The sequence below is a fragment of the Clytia hemisphaerica genome, unplaced genomic scaffold (assembly GCF_902728285.1).
Source record: "Clytia hemisphaerica strain Z4C2 unplaced genomic scaffold, Clytia hemisphaerica genome assembly, whole genome shotgun sequence".
NCBI lineage: Eukaryota > Metazoa > Cnidaria > Hydrozoa > Leptothecata > Clytiidae > Clytia > Clytia hemisphaerica.
The window spans coordinates 374,807-391,540 of NW_027104189.1; the positions used below are offsets into that span (position 1 = coordinate 374,807).

The 16,734-nt window shown below is 35.5% G+C and overlaps 2 protein-coding genes across 5 annotated transcripts; both read left to right on the forward strand.

Moving 5' to 3' along the window:
• Positions 1–5,893: 5,893 nt before the first annotated feature.
• On the forward strand, positions 5,894–12,704 carry LOC136814985 (uncharacterized). Of its 2 annotated transcripts, XM_067071418.1 has the most exons (10): positions 5,894–5,971; positions 6,189–6,267; positions 6,738–6,769; positions 7,135–7,169; positions 7,509–7,644; positions 8,859–8,945; positions 9,089–9,170; positions 10,496–10,527; positions 11,355–11,389; positions 11,948–12,704. In XM_067071418.1, the coding sequence occupies exons 1-10, from the start codon at positions 5,916–5,918 to the stop codon at positions 12,160–12,162; spliced, it is 789 nt and encodes a 262-aa protein (XP_066927519.1). In that variant the 5' UTR covers positions 5,894–5,915; the 3' UTR covers positions 12,163–12,704. The 2 variants fall into 2 exon arrangements, with proteins under 2 accessions (XP_066927519.1, XP_066927520.1); XM_067071419.1 differs by lacking the exon at positions 8,859–8,945.
• A 436-nt stretch (positions 12,705–13,140) lies between these two features.
• Positions 13,141–16,242, forward strand: LOC136814982 (probable replication factor C subunit 1). Of its 3 annotated transcripts, XM_067071415.1 has the most exons (3): positions 13,141–13,254; positions 14,099–15,181; positions 15,737–16,242. In XM_067071415.1, exons 1-3 carry the CDS (start codon positions 13,191–13,193, stop codon positions 15,784–15,786), a joined length of 1,197 nt encoding a protein of 398 aa, XP_066927516.1. In that variant the 5' UTR covers positions 13,141–13,190; the 3' UTR covers positions 15,787–16,242. The 3 variants fall into 3 exon arrangements, with proteins under 3 accessions (XP_066927516.1, XP_066927514.1, XP_066927515.1); XM_067071413.1 differs by having other exon boundaries at positions 14,099–15,777; XM_067071414.1 differs by having other exon boundaries at positions 14,114–15,777.
• The last annotated feature ends 492 nt before the right edge of the window (positions 16,243–16,734 follow it).

The following is a 16,734-nucleotide window of genomic DNA, read 5'->3' on the forward strand; positions in this document are numbered from 1 at the left end:
GTGGGGAGCCAAGTTTGTTTAATCAAACAAGTACCCGGGTACTAATTGGGTGGGTCTTATGTGAATTTTCTTTGTAAAATAAGTACCTTGACTCAATTTTGGTGAGTACTGGTGAGTAGTTTTATTTTGTTTTCAAGATAATTTAAGGGCTTTGAGACTTAAGTATTGTTAAAAACCTGTGACTTTTTTATTCCATCATTGGATGGTTAAAAATAAGTTACTTCTAGCATAAAATTTGACACGAAGAACAAATGAAAACATGATTCTGCCATATAAAAATATTATCAATGAAAAGAAAGTTTTAAATTGTTTTATATTGTTGATGTAATATCAAAACATAAAAAGACCTGCCAAGAAAAAGAAATTTAGGGGAAAGTTTTGAAGTGAAAGTGAAAGCCAAGGTCCTGTTTTGTTTGTTTTGATCGAGCTCCATCTGAGTGTTTCCCTTTCCTTCTATTCTATTATGTTTTCACGTGAAATAGTGATGTAATGAACTCCTTCTGAGTGTTTATTTTCACTGATATATTTTCTCTCTCTCTCTTACATTTTTTCTTTTCTACTACAAAAACATTCGAAAAGTTTCCTAGACGTTCGAATCTTTTATCAGAAGCTTGTGAATCAGAAGCCCATAAGAAAGCAAAGCTCCTGAAGAGGCTTTTCCTGCGTTTTACTTGGGAAATAATATTTTGCCTTTTGTATACTGTAACTGTACAACATTTTGATGAATACCTAAGTCCTCATTCATTATGATTGCCCAGTAGCTAGTTAAGAAAAAAGAAACAATGTATCACTTGAGAACAAGGTTGATCTCTCAATGTAAACAGAGCACTAAGTACTTTCGAATCATAACAAAACAAAGTGTTCGAACATTTTGAAATAAAAACAAAGAGAAACATTTTTATTTGTGGATTGACATACTTTGAAATTGACTTTGGTGGGGCTAGAAAGAGATTTTGTATAGTTCTTTTTAAAGACTTTAAAGAGTTACATCTCTGTATCTTAAAACAGCACCACTTTAGATTGTACGTTTTTTTCTGTTGTCAAACGTTTGAAAACATTTTTTTGCGTTGGATAACGTTTTTTTCCGTTGGAAAACGTTTGCCATAAAAAACTGCTTTTTTTTTTTTTTTTTGGTTTGGGTTTAAAAAATAAGGCAATCAATATACCCGAATGTATTACTGTAAATTACGCCTGGCTTATTAGTTGGGCTAATAGTAAAGGAAAATTAAAATTAACAGTTATAAGGGTGGGTTTAATTTTGATGAGTGTAGAATTGAGAAAGATTAATAAGTAATAAATTTATTTTTTGTAGGTATAGGGTCTAAGAAGGAAAAGTCCTTAAGTACCCGGGTACTTTTTGGGTTGGTATGGGGTCTAGAAGAGAAAAGTCCTTAAGTACCCGGGTACTTTTTGGGTGGGTATAGGGTCTAGAAGGGAAAAGTCATTAAGTACCCGGGTATCTCTAGGCTATGCTTTAGTACCCTGAGGCTTGACCCCCCCTGGTTCTATCATTGTTGAAAGTTGAAGAAATTTCTACCGACGCATATTTTTTTTACAGCCAATTAAAGGCACAGTCTGCTTATACTTACTATGTTTGCTATATCATCTAGGCAAAAAACGGTAAAAAAAGACACAAACACAATTTTTTTATGAGCATGGTTATGATTTTTTTGAATGCGGCCGCGTACAGGAACTCGCCAAATGTTCCTAACTGATATTCAGAGGGCGATTTGGTGACCGCCCATCGGCCATTCTCATAGTGGGCAGCACCCCTCCAACCCCCACCTGAATAAAGTCACCCCCACCTGCATAGGGTAACCCCCACCTGAAAAATGCTACCGACCCAACCCCCACCTTCTTGGACCACCCCCACCTAAATTCTGAAAAGTTTCCAACCCCCACCTGAAAAAGGTTTTTGACTGTTTTAACAATTTTGAGGGTAAGCAAGGTTAATCACTTGAAAATAATTTCTATGCTTTTTATACTTCATACATCTTTTGTTATAATTATTAGACTTGGGAAGAAATAGATTTTTACTGTCAATGTATATGTTTATGATGAGCAGGGTTGAAAGAAAGTTTTTGAGTCAAAATAAGAAAACTAGTAAATAAACTCTCCAACCCCCACCTGAAAAAAGTCACCCCCACCTGTATAGGGTAACCCCCACCTAAGATTTGTGAGCAGGCTAACCCCCACCTGCTTAAATTTTTTTGAAAACCTCCAACCCCCCCCCTAAAGTTAGGGGGGGTTCCCACTATGATTCTCACGGGCCTCTATATCTGTCCCATCGTTAATTTGTTAAAAAAAAGATTTTAATTTTTATTACTTTCTTTAAAGAAAGTTGTAATGAAATAGCCAGAAAATTAATTATTATTTATTTAAAGAAAGTGTCATCTCTATTATTTCAAATGAGCAATAATGAAGTGAAGCATACAGTACAGTGTGCCTGTGTTTTGATTAAACAACCTCGTAATTTTCTGAAAGGTAAAGAAAAGTAGAATCAATCCAACACAATCATCGAACCACATCGAACTTTCATCAAACCACATCGAACTTACATATCGAACAAAGAACACTCTTCGAACTAAATCGAACTTATCTAGAAATTTTGCGTACAGTTCGATAGCTGTTCGATCGGGTTCGGTAATCGAACAGCTATCGTTCGATTTTGTTCGATAAAGTTTGATGGTTCGATAACGAAAATCGGTTCGATAGGGTTCGGTTGACACCGCCTGGACATAGCTCATGAAATTGTTGATTTCATTAAAAAGCGCCAGTTTATTTTTTCATGAATCCCTTTAGAAATTTTGAGGCACATTTTTATGCTTGCGAGTCAAGTAAACGCTAAAGCGCTTTTGCAGCATTAATCTTTGATACACATTGGGCAGTTCAGAAAAAAACTATTACCCCCCTGTGGACGACAGGGTTTTTTTGATTTTTTTTTCACTTGGAAATCCTGAGAAATTTGAAAAAGATTTCGGAAAATCCAGGATTTTTCCTCATTATTTAGTCATATGTATCGGAAAATCCATAAAATTTTCTCTATTTTCTTACCAAGTATCGGAAAATCCAAGATTTTCCCATAAAAAATCTTGAATGTTACGGAAATCCTGAGGTATTTTAAAAGTAAATTGTTTTTGGAAAATGTATGTCGTCCACAGGGGGGTAACGGACTATAACTTGAACCGTCCATTTTGGCGGGATGCCGTGTGACTGTACAACCCGCATATTTTGTAAATCAGGTTTGTTTTGATTTAACTTTGTATGTTAATGACCTGCCAGGTCATTCATAGACCTTTTTTTAAAGAGGCAGCCATGTTGAATAATTATGTACTCCAGCATAAAAACAATGATACAGCCATGCATGATTTTTAAAATATGCATGATACAGTAATTATGCATGGCTGTATCATTGTTTTTATGTTGGAGTACATAATTATTCAACGGGGCTGCCTCTTTAAAAAAAGGTCTATTTGAGGGCTATGCATGTTAGCCTCCACTGATTCAACTTATCCGATCTCACTGTACCCTTTGGACTCCAAAAAGTTACAGTCGTTTTTATAACATTTCACTTCCTGTACTAAAATTCCAATGACTTTTCAGGGATTTTCCCTTTAGCTTTTCTCCTGGGATAACCCTGCTCATTTTTCAACTACCTTAAAGACAGACGGTACTAATCGATAAATTCGATTATCGAAGTAATTGATAATGATTGAAGTAATCAAACAACCACTTATCGATTAACAATCGAATGTCGAGTACCAAAATTTAAAAAAATTTGTGAATATTCTATCACCTTCTTAACAACCCTTCGATAACTGTTGGAGTACTTTGATTGTTATTGATTACTTTCGATAACTTTGACAACTTTGATAACCAATTACTATGATAGAAAAACCAAAAAAACTGACCTAAAACCAAAGCACAAAAAGAAGCCCTGCCACAAAGATTGAACCCCTTATTTCCCAGCCATTTTCCCTGCCATTTTGTGTGCCTTTGCCCTGGGTTTCCTCAAGTAACTCATATCGGGCATTCTGGTTGGTCGGAGAAAACGAAAGTGGTTTTTGCGCGTGAATCCCGTGTTTTAATTGGCCGAAGTAAACTTGGTTTCAGATTATTTTCATGCGTTGCTACTGTAAACATATTTGATAAAATTGAAGGCTGGAAAGTACTCAATACAATACAATCGAAGGTATCAATATGATCAAAAGTAATCGAAAAGTAATCGAAATGATTGAACAAATTGAAAATGGTTGAAGAAAATAATCTAGAGGATGGCATTCAAAAATTGTGTGAGGTTTTCAAAAACAGCAAAAAAAAAGAAATTTGAATATCCTTTTTAAAATAACTCTTTTCAAACGAAACTTCACAATATTGGTTCTAAAGGTGATATAAGTAGGTTGAAAAAAATGTTTTTGTAAAATGGGCCAAAACTGCGGCACAAATCAAGAAAAACACTATGTTGATAAAACAGCAGCCACAAATTTGTTCAATGAGTAAAAATCATTTTTTTCAGATGAGACTTGTAGCAAAAGGGTTTATCCACAAAATATCAAAAATGGAACCAAAATCATTTGGTCACTGGGCTAGAATTGCGGCTCAAAGTTGACGATTTTTTCATATATGCTTTGATTGAAGCCACATTTTAAGCCCATTGAAAACCCTGCAGCCGCAAATTAAACCCATAAGTATCTTTATGAGACATTAAACTACCAAATTCAAGAAAAATGGTTAAAAAATATTGAAGTCTTAAAGCAGGACAGCACATGAGCCAACCCTAAAAATGCCAACTAATACTTATATGTAACAGCTCAGAAGGTTTTATGTACAAAAAATGGTATTTGCAGCCACAAAATGTACACTTTTTCTTAAAATAACACTGTATTGTGTCAGATTGTGTTTGTTTTGCATCAGGCTTTGCAAATATTCATATTTCGAAAACAAAACCCAACCTGGAATTTGTAAATTGATAAATTAGTGATTGAAGCCACATTTTAAGCTGTTTTAAGCCCATCGAAAACCCTGCAGCCACAAATTAAACCCATAAGTATCTTTATCGGACCTCAAACTACCAATTCCAAGAAAAACGGTTAAAAAATATTGAAGTCTTAAAGCAGGACAGCACATATAAGCCAACCCGTTGAGTGAGCCACATGACATACAGCCACAAAACCTGCTCTCACTTTGCCATCTTATATTTCAAGACTGAATCACTCAACTTCAAAGGGAGCCACATTTTTGGAAAGCTCATCAATTTCCTTATTTTATAGAATTTTGTACTACACAGCTAGCCTGGTGAACCAAGCAACTTATTCTCAGTGTAATAAAAATGAAACCGCATGCGTACAAAATCCGTAAATCATATAGCGCATCGTAGCTTTAAAATCATTGTTGATGTTTGAATTTTAATGTTTGCTTCGAATAAGTTATTCAGTCACAACTTTAACCATCATATTTTTACAAAGTGAAAGTTTCTAGGCTACTACACAGCAGCCACAAGAATATCAACGCTGTGGGCTAAAAAGTGGCTGTGATTGAAAACCTCACTTTTTGGAGTTCTATTTTTGAATGCAATCAGAGTCATGTGAATATTCGATCACCAATAAGATCGATAGGTGGTCACTGACCACCTTTATTATCGATCATTATTGATTCGTTCGATCACTATCGAACGTTCGATTAGTACCCTCTGGCTTAAGTGGATTAAATTTTGCTTGGATTAAGATTTGCAAATTTAGCGAACTTTGGCTGTTTTTGTGAAAATTAGTCCTCGTGAAAAGTTTTAAAATCACAGTATTGGCCAAAGGCCTAGGAAAATAAAACAAATCAGGCAAAAAAGAGGTAAATCGTTCATTATTGTTTAGTTTTTTTAATTACAATCATTTAATAAAGGTTATAATATATCGACAAATAGAATGATGGACGCAGATGAAAGTTGCACCCAATTTTCCAACGACACGATTGAACAGATGTGAGATCCCTTTTCTTTCATCAGTATGATAAGAACCATGACATAAACATTTTCAAATTACAATCTTCCAAGTAAGTTTGATTACAATGGCTAGAACATCCTCAAATGACATCCAAATAAAACAGTAACACAAATTTTTAAAACTCCATCATCTGTAAGAATACTCTTGACTTTTAAAGGAATTAATTCATGATTCACTTCTTTCTAAATATTGTAGAAGACAACTTCAAAGCAAGTTTGCCACAGATCGTGACTGGGACCAATTTCATACTCCAAGAAATCTTCTACTTGCAATGGTACATTCTTATTTTCCCTAGGGGAACTTCATTAAATTTTTATATTGATGTGTTTAAAGTTTTTCCATCTCTGATGAATTTCCATCGCAAATAAGTGTAGTGTCTTTCTATTTCAAAACCTAGTAAAAGTCAGCTAAATATAAAGAATCTGACCCAATTTATGTTCGATATAGAATGCTTTCCTTTAACCGCAATATTTAAAAATAACTTATATCAGAAATTTTTATACTGGAATCAATCAATAGATTCAATTAGATTGGTAGTATGAAGGTTTCGTTCGATCACAGACTTGCACCGCAATGGATTGTGTTCGAATCCCAAGTTCTTCCAGTCAGGGTGTTAGGGAAATATGGTGATAGAGCCTCTCCCTTCACTCGTAGATTTTGTTTATTTGATTGTTGAAATTATACTTCTTTGAAGATAAATAACAATCAGAGTTTGAGAGCTATCATAATCTTCTATGAATTTAGGTTGGGGAAGTTGGCGAGCTCAGTGAAATCTTGTGAGTCTTTTTGTGTTATCTTCAGGACTGCAGATCTTACAGATCCCTGAACATTACTATTGATTTTTACTCTAAAAGCGAACCCTGAAATTGCGATCTCTTTCTGCTTTTAAAGGTCGTAAGGGCTCTGAAGAATTCTCCATTTTTTGGTAAGGATGACAATGCAATCGGATGAACTGTTCACACAAAAAAAAAGCAGATTTCATGGACAAGCAGGGACAAGACTTTTGTGAAAAAAAATTCCAAGGAATAGTTTTTCCTCAATCTTTAAGGGCCTCTGGGTTACAATGCCCTAAAATTATGTACACTTGTTACTAGCAGGTTACTGAAAGCCAACTAAATGATCTTTTGTCCTCTTTTTCTAGCTTGTGGAAGGAGGACTTACAGCATGGCTTAAAAGGTATTATATACATCAGGAATAATGATGCCATATGTTTATTTGAGATTTTTCATTTGCTAAAGTTTTTTGAATTTAAAACTTATCGTCCTTTGGCTCAATTGAAGTCAATTGAAAAATCTTCGTATTACGTAATAAAGTTTTCTCCTGTGCTTTGAAGTAGAAAATTTACTTTAACCTTTAATTTGTGATATTCATGACGTAATGTTTTAAAAATACAGGGGCACGCAAGACTGGGTGTTTACAACTAATTTTGAATTGAAAACAAAACGCCTACACTAGTTTGGACGCTTCTGTATAAAACATTACGTCATGAATAAGAAGAATTGGTTTTATTCATAGGTTGGTGTGAGAGTGAGGTACAACATTTGGGTGAAGAATTGAGTGATGTTTTGTTGTATCTGATCAGGTTATCGGAAAAATGTCATTGTGATCTATCAAATGCTGTCAAACAACTCCTTAACAACAAATACCAAATGTGTGTAAGCAAGCATTGATTCAAGATGAAAGTACAAGTTCGTTTGGTTTTCTATTTCTTGGTAAAGAGCAATACACGCTTTTTTTATAAGAATGGTGTAAATCCATTTCATCACGCATTATATTCTTAACTTTTTTGGGGAAATCATCCTAAAATATTCTTACAGCATTCTTAGGTTAGGATCCTAATTCTGACTAGATTTCACATTTAGTACATACGTCTCAAGCATAAAATGGCATTTTTGTAAAAGGAGTGCCTCACTTGGGGGTAATTAACAATTCATAATTAAAAATGGCTTTCTAAGCTTGAGTAGCAAAATTCCATGATGGTGATATTCTTGACATATTCTTAATTTGTTGGCCATTTTCATCATGGACATTCTTATAAAGTATATTCTTACAAAAAAAGCGTGTGTTCGGATTCATTATCAAGAAACTTTACTTTACTGGCTTTCTGCTGAGTTGCTTCTAAAAGAAAATATTGAAATGGTTTTATTTTTACATAAGTGTTTCTGTTTCATATCAGGCACATATTTCATATCAGGACAGTGTCTGCCTATTGTTCTATCTGCTGAATAAACAAAAAAATGTTTTTCTCTTTCTCTTTCTGACCAATCTTGCTCCACATCTGTGTCAATCCAATTTGAAATGCTTGTAAATTAAAATAGATGAGTAAGCAACCGGTATGACTGTTAATTAAAAACAAAACCTTTAATAGTCATGAGGCTAACAGTCAATTCTCAAACGACATGTTGATGTAGGGACAAACCGAAACTTTTTTAGCCCGTTATCCTCTGTAATTCATTGTGTGTTATTACATAATCAAGAAAGCGAAAGGATTTTGAAAGTATGCTTGGTTTGTAACAGGGTCTTTAAAAACCCCCTTTTCCCTGACCCGATGGGAGCCCTCACACTAAAAAAATTGATCAAAATATCGTCCCCATTGGAAAATCATACTCTGATTTTTTTCCCGCTGCAAAAAAGATGAAATAAACAAATTCTCACTGCTAAATATTATGCTCTTTTTTCCATCCCTGCTGAGGAGCTATCTGACTTGAAACAATGGAATTCAATCCCTGGGAATAAAAAACACCGGAATATTAATCCCCGTTGAGTTTCAGTCAGTTCTTTTTTACCTCGACTGGCCGAGAAGGGTCTGTGAAAAGGGGGTGTCCTTAACAACACAATGTAATTCATAGCCAGTTCTTTCTTTAGAGCCGTAGAAACTGTTGAGGTTGTTGCAGCTGATGAGAAACCAGCCCAAAACAAATTTGCTTTCAGTCATTTATCATTTGAAAATATGTAAGTATCTTTCAGAAAAATTTCGGCTTTTCTTATTCCTAGAAGAAATATCTAGCATCTGTACCAACAAACTCTACATCGCTATAAAGACTACGCTGGTTAAATCTAAGAAGAATAACTTTGTTATGTTTCTTACATTTTAGTCGTCACCATTTATCAGTACTAGACCGAGATATCGAGAAGGAATTTCAAAAACATTCACAAAAATCCATTACACTCGCCTTGGTAATTTGACATTTTTCTTGATGCTACAAAGATTATAAACTTCTTCCTCATGAAATTAAATTCTGTAGTCAACTAGAGACAAAACTTGCACAACCTTTTGAATGCAGCAACACCCAAAAAATGATTTTTTTCTCGCTAATTCAATTTGTTTAAATTTCTCATTAGTGAAAAAAAGTTTTCGGGTGTTTCTGTATACAAACGATTATTCCGATTAAGCTAGGACATTGCTACAACCATAATATTTGCCACAAAAGGGGGAAAATTCCCTCAAAATTTAAAACCCCAAGTGATTTTCGAGTGCTTTAAAGTCGTGGGCCCCGTCAACGGAGGGGGGCATATGGCCCCTCACTTTTCTCAACTTCAGAATCTGAGAATGTCTGTGTGTGTGTCTGTCTGTGTGTCTGTCACAAAAACTTTGGGGCAGGCTGGAGACTTCAAAAATGGTCCGATATGGCTGAAATTTTGCACACTTCATCCTTGGGCAAATCCCTGGGGGTGTTTTTTTCATTTTTTCAAAATTTTAATTTTTGGGGCCTGGGGACGAGTTTTTCGCCAAAACCAGGCTAAAACTTTGGGGCAGGCTGGAGACTTCAAAAATGGTCTGATCGGGCTGAAATTTTGCACACTTGATCCTTGGGCAAATCCCTGGGGGTATTTTTATCATTTTTTCAAAATTTTAATTTTTGGGGCCTGGGGACGAGTTTTTCGCCAAAACGAGGCTAAAACTTTGGGGCAGGCTGGAGACTTCAAAAATGGTCCGATATGGCTGAAATTTTGCACACTTGATCCTTGGGCAAATCCCTGGGGGTTTTTTTTCATTTTTTCAAAATTTTAATTTTTGGGGCCTGGGGACGAGTTTTTCGCCAAAACGAGGCTAAAACTTTGGGGCAGGCTGGAGACTTCAAAAATTGTCAGATTTGGCTTAAATTTGGCACACTTAATCCTTTGATGAATATCTTGGGGTCTACAATTGGGCCTATAAATAACTTGAAGCTACTGAAGTTGAGCCCAGTGCGTTGCGCACGTTCGACTATTTTGCAGACCATGTCATAATGAAACTTATGTACATTAGAACAACTTTTAACAGACCAAATCAAACTATTATTCTCCCCATTAGATAACGTTTTGTTGTGTTTTGAGGGTGGTGGTGGTGGGCGACATTTTTTTCCAAAATATTGGCTCCTCCACTCAAAATCGCTCGCCCATGAAAGTTCGGTTGGAAAGAAGAGTTTCAACATGAGAATTAAGACTTGTGATTATTGCTTCTTTTAAGAAATATTATTTACATTGTTTATTAATGATTAATAAAATTATTTGATTATCAGGTACGTGATGTTGGGAAAGTAGCAGAATCTTTGTAAGTATTTATTTCCCAGTGAACTTGTCTTGAGTACAGCGATAAGGATTTCTCTTTCTTAGTGTTTAATGGTTTAAAACATAAGCTAAATTAACACGAAGTATGAAAATTCAAATTCTCGGGTTTGCTCGCTCGGGTACCTGAAAATGGAAAGGGCAAAATTATTCTGAATGAATTTTAAAAAGAGAGGGCTCCTTCATAAGTGTCTTGAGGGTACACTATACTTTAACCGGATAAATTTTCGCGGGGATTAAATTTCGCGGATGACTCTATTGTGAGGTAATATTTTCACGATTTTGTTCTATTTTTGCTATTTTACCACTGACCTTTATATATCCCTGGACCAAGTTTCTCAATCCCAGCAAAGCAAAATCTTTGATCGAAGTTTTTTGAAAAGTGGTACCCAATCCTAATGTCCTACTGGCGGCACTACTCAATAGCGGTGTATATGCATCGAGAGCGCTAGGTCTACTGTCCTTCAAATATTTTTGTTGATGCTCGGGTGCCAATTCCAAAAAAACTCCAATCAAAGATGGCGGATATAGCTTGGTCCAGGGATATAAAGGTCAGTGTATTTTACTGCCAAACTATGCATGTTGCTTGTGAAATACCCATTATTAGCGTTTTTTGATGGCGGTAAACATGTTAAAAGTGGCCTTTTGACATTTTTTGAAATTTAATTCAAAAAAAATTCTTAGACGCGGATAAGACTTTTTCAAATTTTGATTGGGACTTATTTTCGCGGATGACAAGCCGAACAGGGAGTTTAAGAGGCACCTAAAATGTGGGTGTAAAAATCGAAATTTTATATTTAACTTTTTTTTCAGCCAGTGGAAAGGAGAAGTTGAAGTTAACCTTCCAGGTATTTGTTTTGTTTGTACATTCTTAAGTGTTTTGAAGAAGGGTTATTGAGTCATGAGTACGGTGGCATCTTTTCCAGACACATTGGAAATGTAGTTTGGACATCGACCGAAATGTAGGTGAGTTTGTATCTTATACCGTATTACTTTAAATAAACGCCCCTCGAATAAACGCCCCTCTTTATAGGAAAAATTAAACGCCACCTTCAAATAAAACCCCCTTCGAATAAACACCACCCCTCTAGGAGGGGCGTTTATTTGAATCAAATAGCAGTAAGGGAGAATCTTATTGAGGAAAACTTAAAAACGTGTTTATGATTTTATTCTTTCAGTATTTAAACTGATTTTGACCCATTTTTACATCTCAAAAATGACATATTTGGGCTGATGAAAACGAAACGGCAGTCAAGGTTCCCATTCACTTTATATAAATGACCTTGGTTAAAGATCATTTTATAAACGCCTCCTTCTTTTAAACGCCCCTCCCAGAATCCAAAAGTAATACGGTATACGAATGGTGCCAAAAAAACACGCTTTCACGCTTTTCTTTTAATTTCTAGGATGGTCAACCAACGAGTTATCAAAACTAACCAACCGTCTAGCTGTAGTTTTGGTTGACCTAGTATTTCTATCTCTAAGATGTGAAATCGACCTTCCGAACGTTGTTAAGAAGAAGATTATCAAAAATGGCTTGAAATATCCGGTGGGGCTTTCGAACGGATCCTCAAAGAAATATACGGAACTGAATGGAAAACTGGTTGCAAATGGAGTTTGAAGAAATGGAAATTTGTTGAAGAAAGTGCAGACCGTCACATTAACTTGTGCGCTGCACAAGGTTCATTTGGCCCTGTTTAGAAGGCTTCGACACAAACCATTGATTTCTTAATTTCATGAAATTTAACGTTGCAGTACATTGGAGATTTCTATTCAAAACTCAGGCTTGTTTCTTGACACAACAGTTAGTGGACTGACCTATATCGACGTACTAACGTTACTCCATGTTGTATTAGAGCCGGCAATACATTTTGTTAATAGATTTGTAAATAAACTGTTCATATGGTGGTATGTTGATGTGACAATATTATTATTGTTGTAGAATCGTTAACTATCAGCATTTTATTAGCCTTGTCATTGTAGGCATGGACGTCTGTATCTTTAGAAGTTTGACGTTCTAGTGGATTTCACTGTTGTTGCTGGAAAGATAATAGTTTTCTTTGGGCACCTCTCCAACATTAATGTAAAATGTTAAACGTCAGGAAATGAGGGGGTTGATATTTTACATTAGCATATTCTTAAAAAAAGATACATGTAATCTTAGCTGATTGTTAGACTATCATTTCTATGATCCATGAAATTTATACGGTAAAACAATAGCTCACTTTCAATTGGAGAAGCCTTTGAATTATCTTATTGGCGTTTTTTCCACGTTGAGGTGACATGTTATACTGTATATTCATAATTGAATTCGGACAGACTTTAAAGACCCCACAAACAAACAAACATTTTCGAACCCACTTTATCAAAAGATCATTCGACCGTGATCACCTAAACATTTCCAACAAATTGTTTTGTGTAAACAAATAATGAAAAAGAAAATTCACTTTAAAAACTCTATTTGCGTGTTTGCAGTATAGATTTTCACATGTCTAAAAAAGTTCAAGCCTAGAAAAATTATTTGTATGTTTGGTGTGATTTCCTGTTCCTGACTCGCTAAAACTTTTACACCGTTCTCAGTCTTTTAGCATTTTTTTAGTGAAATCGGTGAATGTGAAAAAATGGTATGTAGCAAGAAATTGGAGAAAAATGGCTAACCAAATGAAGAAAAGTTCCATTGTTTTATGGGTTTTAGTGATATCCCTCGATTTCGGTAAGACTATGTTATCGTTCGCACTTTCAATGTTATCAATCTGAAGCGTCAGACATTTAGGAATACTAAAAGGGCTGGTTTTCGAGAATTTTAGCACACCATCGAATTTTTGAAACTTTCTTAAAACTTTTTGGAAAATTGATCTTCTCGGGAAAAAATTAGTTATCACGGGACATTTATTTCTCAAAAAACATGCAACATGTTTTTTTGTAAAATTACGAAAATCTTTGAAAGAAGATTCAGAAAATTACAAATATCACTAATTACTTAATAAACATTTCTAAAACATTTCTCAAATATTTCTCAATTTTCTTCTACATACATATCACGTTTTTGGAGATTCTTTGGCATACAACCACGTGATGTCCTAAGATTTTAGCACTCGCCCCCTCCCCTGATATGCAATACACGCATTTTTATGAGAATAGTGTACTTTGGATGAGGGTCAAGTATTCTTAAGAAAGTGCTACGATTGAGGGTGAAATATTCTTAACGTATTCTTACTTTTTTAGACTTGACTTTTTTACAAACATGAGAAATAATCAATTTGAGAGTTTTGGACTTTTGAGTGAACATTTGGGTTAAAATTAGATATTTTCCTCAAAGCTTCAATTCATCTCTAACAAAAACAAAGGAAACAGTTTTTTCTGTTAACCAAATACAAAATGACTGTAGTCTTATCAAATTCTGTGAAATTCACCCTAGGGGGGTATTCTTACGGTATTCTTATGATTTGGGGCCAATTTTCACCCTGTTATTCTTATAGAAGATATTCTTTAAAAAAAAGCGTGTAAATGTATGGATTTTGTTGCTTTATATTTGTTTTTGCTAACTTCTTTCATAGTGCACATTTGCACAGCATCAAACCTTGAAGTAACTGGTTTAAATTTGGTCAACAAAACGTTGATAGGAAACGTCACGCTGCAACAATCAAATTTCCAAAATGGTCAACTTAACATTTCTTCAACAAATTCAACACGTGTTGCCAGACCTTTGATTACAAACCAATCAAAAACGTCCGTCAAGGAAAACAGCCAATCAAAAGCGAGCGTCGTTGATAAGAAGCAATCAAAAGTGACCATCAAGGAAGACAAAAAAGACATTGGCCAAAACATACAAAAAGACTTATCAACAAAATCAGAGATTTATAAAATGCATTCAAATGGATTAATGCTTCTACACCCTCAACGTTCATCGATAGCAAAAAGTTCCAAAAAATCAAAACTTGCTTCAAGTTCGTCAGATGATAGTGCTGTTAATTATCATATATGGAAGAAACCGGATCACGACAAAACGACAAATCAGTCGTCGGCTATCGTTGAAAACGAGAAATTTTTAGAGACTAAATTAGGAAATCTTCCACAAATACAAGAAGGGAAACGAGAAACGACGACTTTTAGCGAAAATTGTCTTGATACGGATCCAATCGGAGGCAAACCTTGTAATGTAGACGAGGAAAGTAACGAAAAACAGGATTATTTACGCCGAAAACGAGAATCGATTTTACAACGAAGAACGAGTACCGAGGATCGAGAATCGACTTTAAACCGAGAAACGAGAAACGAAGATGATCCTTTATTCGACGATGATCAACCTGAAGAAATTCTTCGCCGAGAAAAAGAAAAACGAAGACTAATAAAATTAAAATCAAGATACGGGACCGCTCTATCTAGAGGTATTCCCGATATCCCAGCAATAAAACCTATTCCCGATATACAATCCCGATTCGAGAAAATCGAGCCTTTAGAAACGATTCCACGGTTCGGACTTTTTGGGCCAGAGGCGTACGACAACTGGCCAAGATTTGGTGTACCGGATTTAAGTTTGATGCATTATCCACGTTTTCCAGCACCTAAAATGGACGAATTTGAACAAATACCAGGGATCCCACATATCCGGCCTTTAAGTCGCGGAGATGAAGTGACCGGTGACCGGAGAGGTTACCCCGCGAAAAACGATGATTTTTATGACCAAGAACTCGATGAGGACATTGAGCATAATTCACCAATAACTTCACCAACAGCTATTCCCTCACTAACGAATATACCAGACATACCTGATATTCAAGATATACCGACCATTAGTCCAGCCCGCGCGGCCGCTCGCAAATCGTCAAACGGACAACCAGCGGTTGATACAATTCATACAAAAGATGGGGATGAGACGAGGGTGTCTACTTAAGAATGAGTGAGAAAGGAAAGTAGTTTCCTTTGGCTGAGAGCGTTTCTGAGCTTTTGTTTACGGTATCTCAGCTTACTTTATCGAACGTGTTATAGATGTTTGATGGACAGATGTTTTGACGTATTGTGTAATAAAAATTACAACTTACTATATTCCTTGATTCTCATTCAGGTCAAGAGTCGTTACAGTGAGTCTGGAAGAATGCTTTCGTATAAATCAAGTGTATCATCTTTCTGGAGTGTAGAATACATAAAATGTGACGAAATTTCTTCATTTTTCAAGAGGTATTTGCTCTCCAAAGGTAGTAAAGTATGTGTTTTTGAAGAGGCTGTCTTTCACCATTTATTATGATAACTGGCAATTATCGTGAAATACACGATGACACATTTTCTGTCCTAAATGTCAAGTTATTTGCCCGAAACGCTCAAGCCTAACTGGGTGATTTTCGTAAACGTTTTCCAGCACCTAAAATGGACGAATTTGAACAAATACCAGGGATCCCACATATCCGGCCTTTAAGTCGCGGAGATGAAGTGACCGGTAGTAAAGTATGTGTTTTTGAAGAGGCTGTCTTTCACCATAAAAACCCATGTAAAATCTAAGGATTTTGAGTGTGAAATATGTATAAGACTCCTAGGAAGTTGTTTAATCTGCTTTTTTCTCATTGGTTAATTTTAGCTCTAAACAGTTTCGTAATTTTATTGTGTATTCAGTAATCCTGCTTTACCACACTGCTTTTTTATACATATGCTTATTTTTAGAATTGCATTTTTTTGTCATACAATAAAATACACACAGAAATCAAATACGAAAATAATCTCTTTCGATATTGCTATGTACAGTCGGTTTGCATCAGATTCAACTGCCACTTTCTTTCGACTCCGGCTAGTAGTTTTAAAAACTGCTACTGTAGGATGGCAAAATCAAACTTTCTTTCCCGGGAAATCTATCATTTTGCAACTTTATAGCTAGACGATAATATCGTCTGTTTAGACTTAGAGGGTCGGTGTAAACGCGGGAGAATATATATGCGCCAGGGTAGTTTACGGGGAAAAAATGGGGCGGTCTACAATACTGTTAACACCTCCGCCATCACTGCTTACTCCATCCCGGGGCTAACCGTCGTTTTCAACTTTATCCGACCTCCTAAACTATATTCCCTTTTTTAGTGATCTTGTGTCTAGACGATATAGGATCGTCTAAAATATAGCGAAAAATAATTAAAACTCTGGGTACAGAAAGTTCAAAACTTGTTTGGCGGTCTCTCCTAAAGTTTTGTGTACTGTCAACGTATTTTCG

Coding starts and splice junctions, on each gene's coding strand:
- LOC136814985 (XM_067071418.1), top strand. CDS start 5,916: ATGATGGACGCAGATGAAAGTTGCACCCAATTTTCCAACGACACGATT. Junction 7,170..7,508: donor CTTACAGCATGGCTTAAAAG/GTATTATATACA, acceptor TTTTATTCATAG/GTTGGTGTGAGAGTGAGGTA. Junction 10,528..11,354: donor GGGAAAGTAGCAGAATCTTT/GTAAGTATTTAT, acceptor CTTTTTTTTCAG/CCAGTGGAAAGGAGAAGTTG.
- LOC136814982 (XM_067071413.1), top strand. CDS start 13,191: ATGGCTAACCAAATGAAGAAAAGTTCCATTGTTTTATGGGTTTTAGTG. Junction 13,255..14,098: donor AGTGATATCCCTCGATTTCG/GTAAGACTATGT, acceptor CTTCTTTCATAG/TGCACATTTGCACAGCATCA.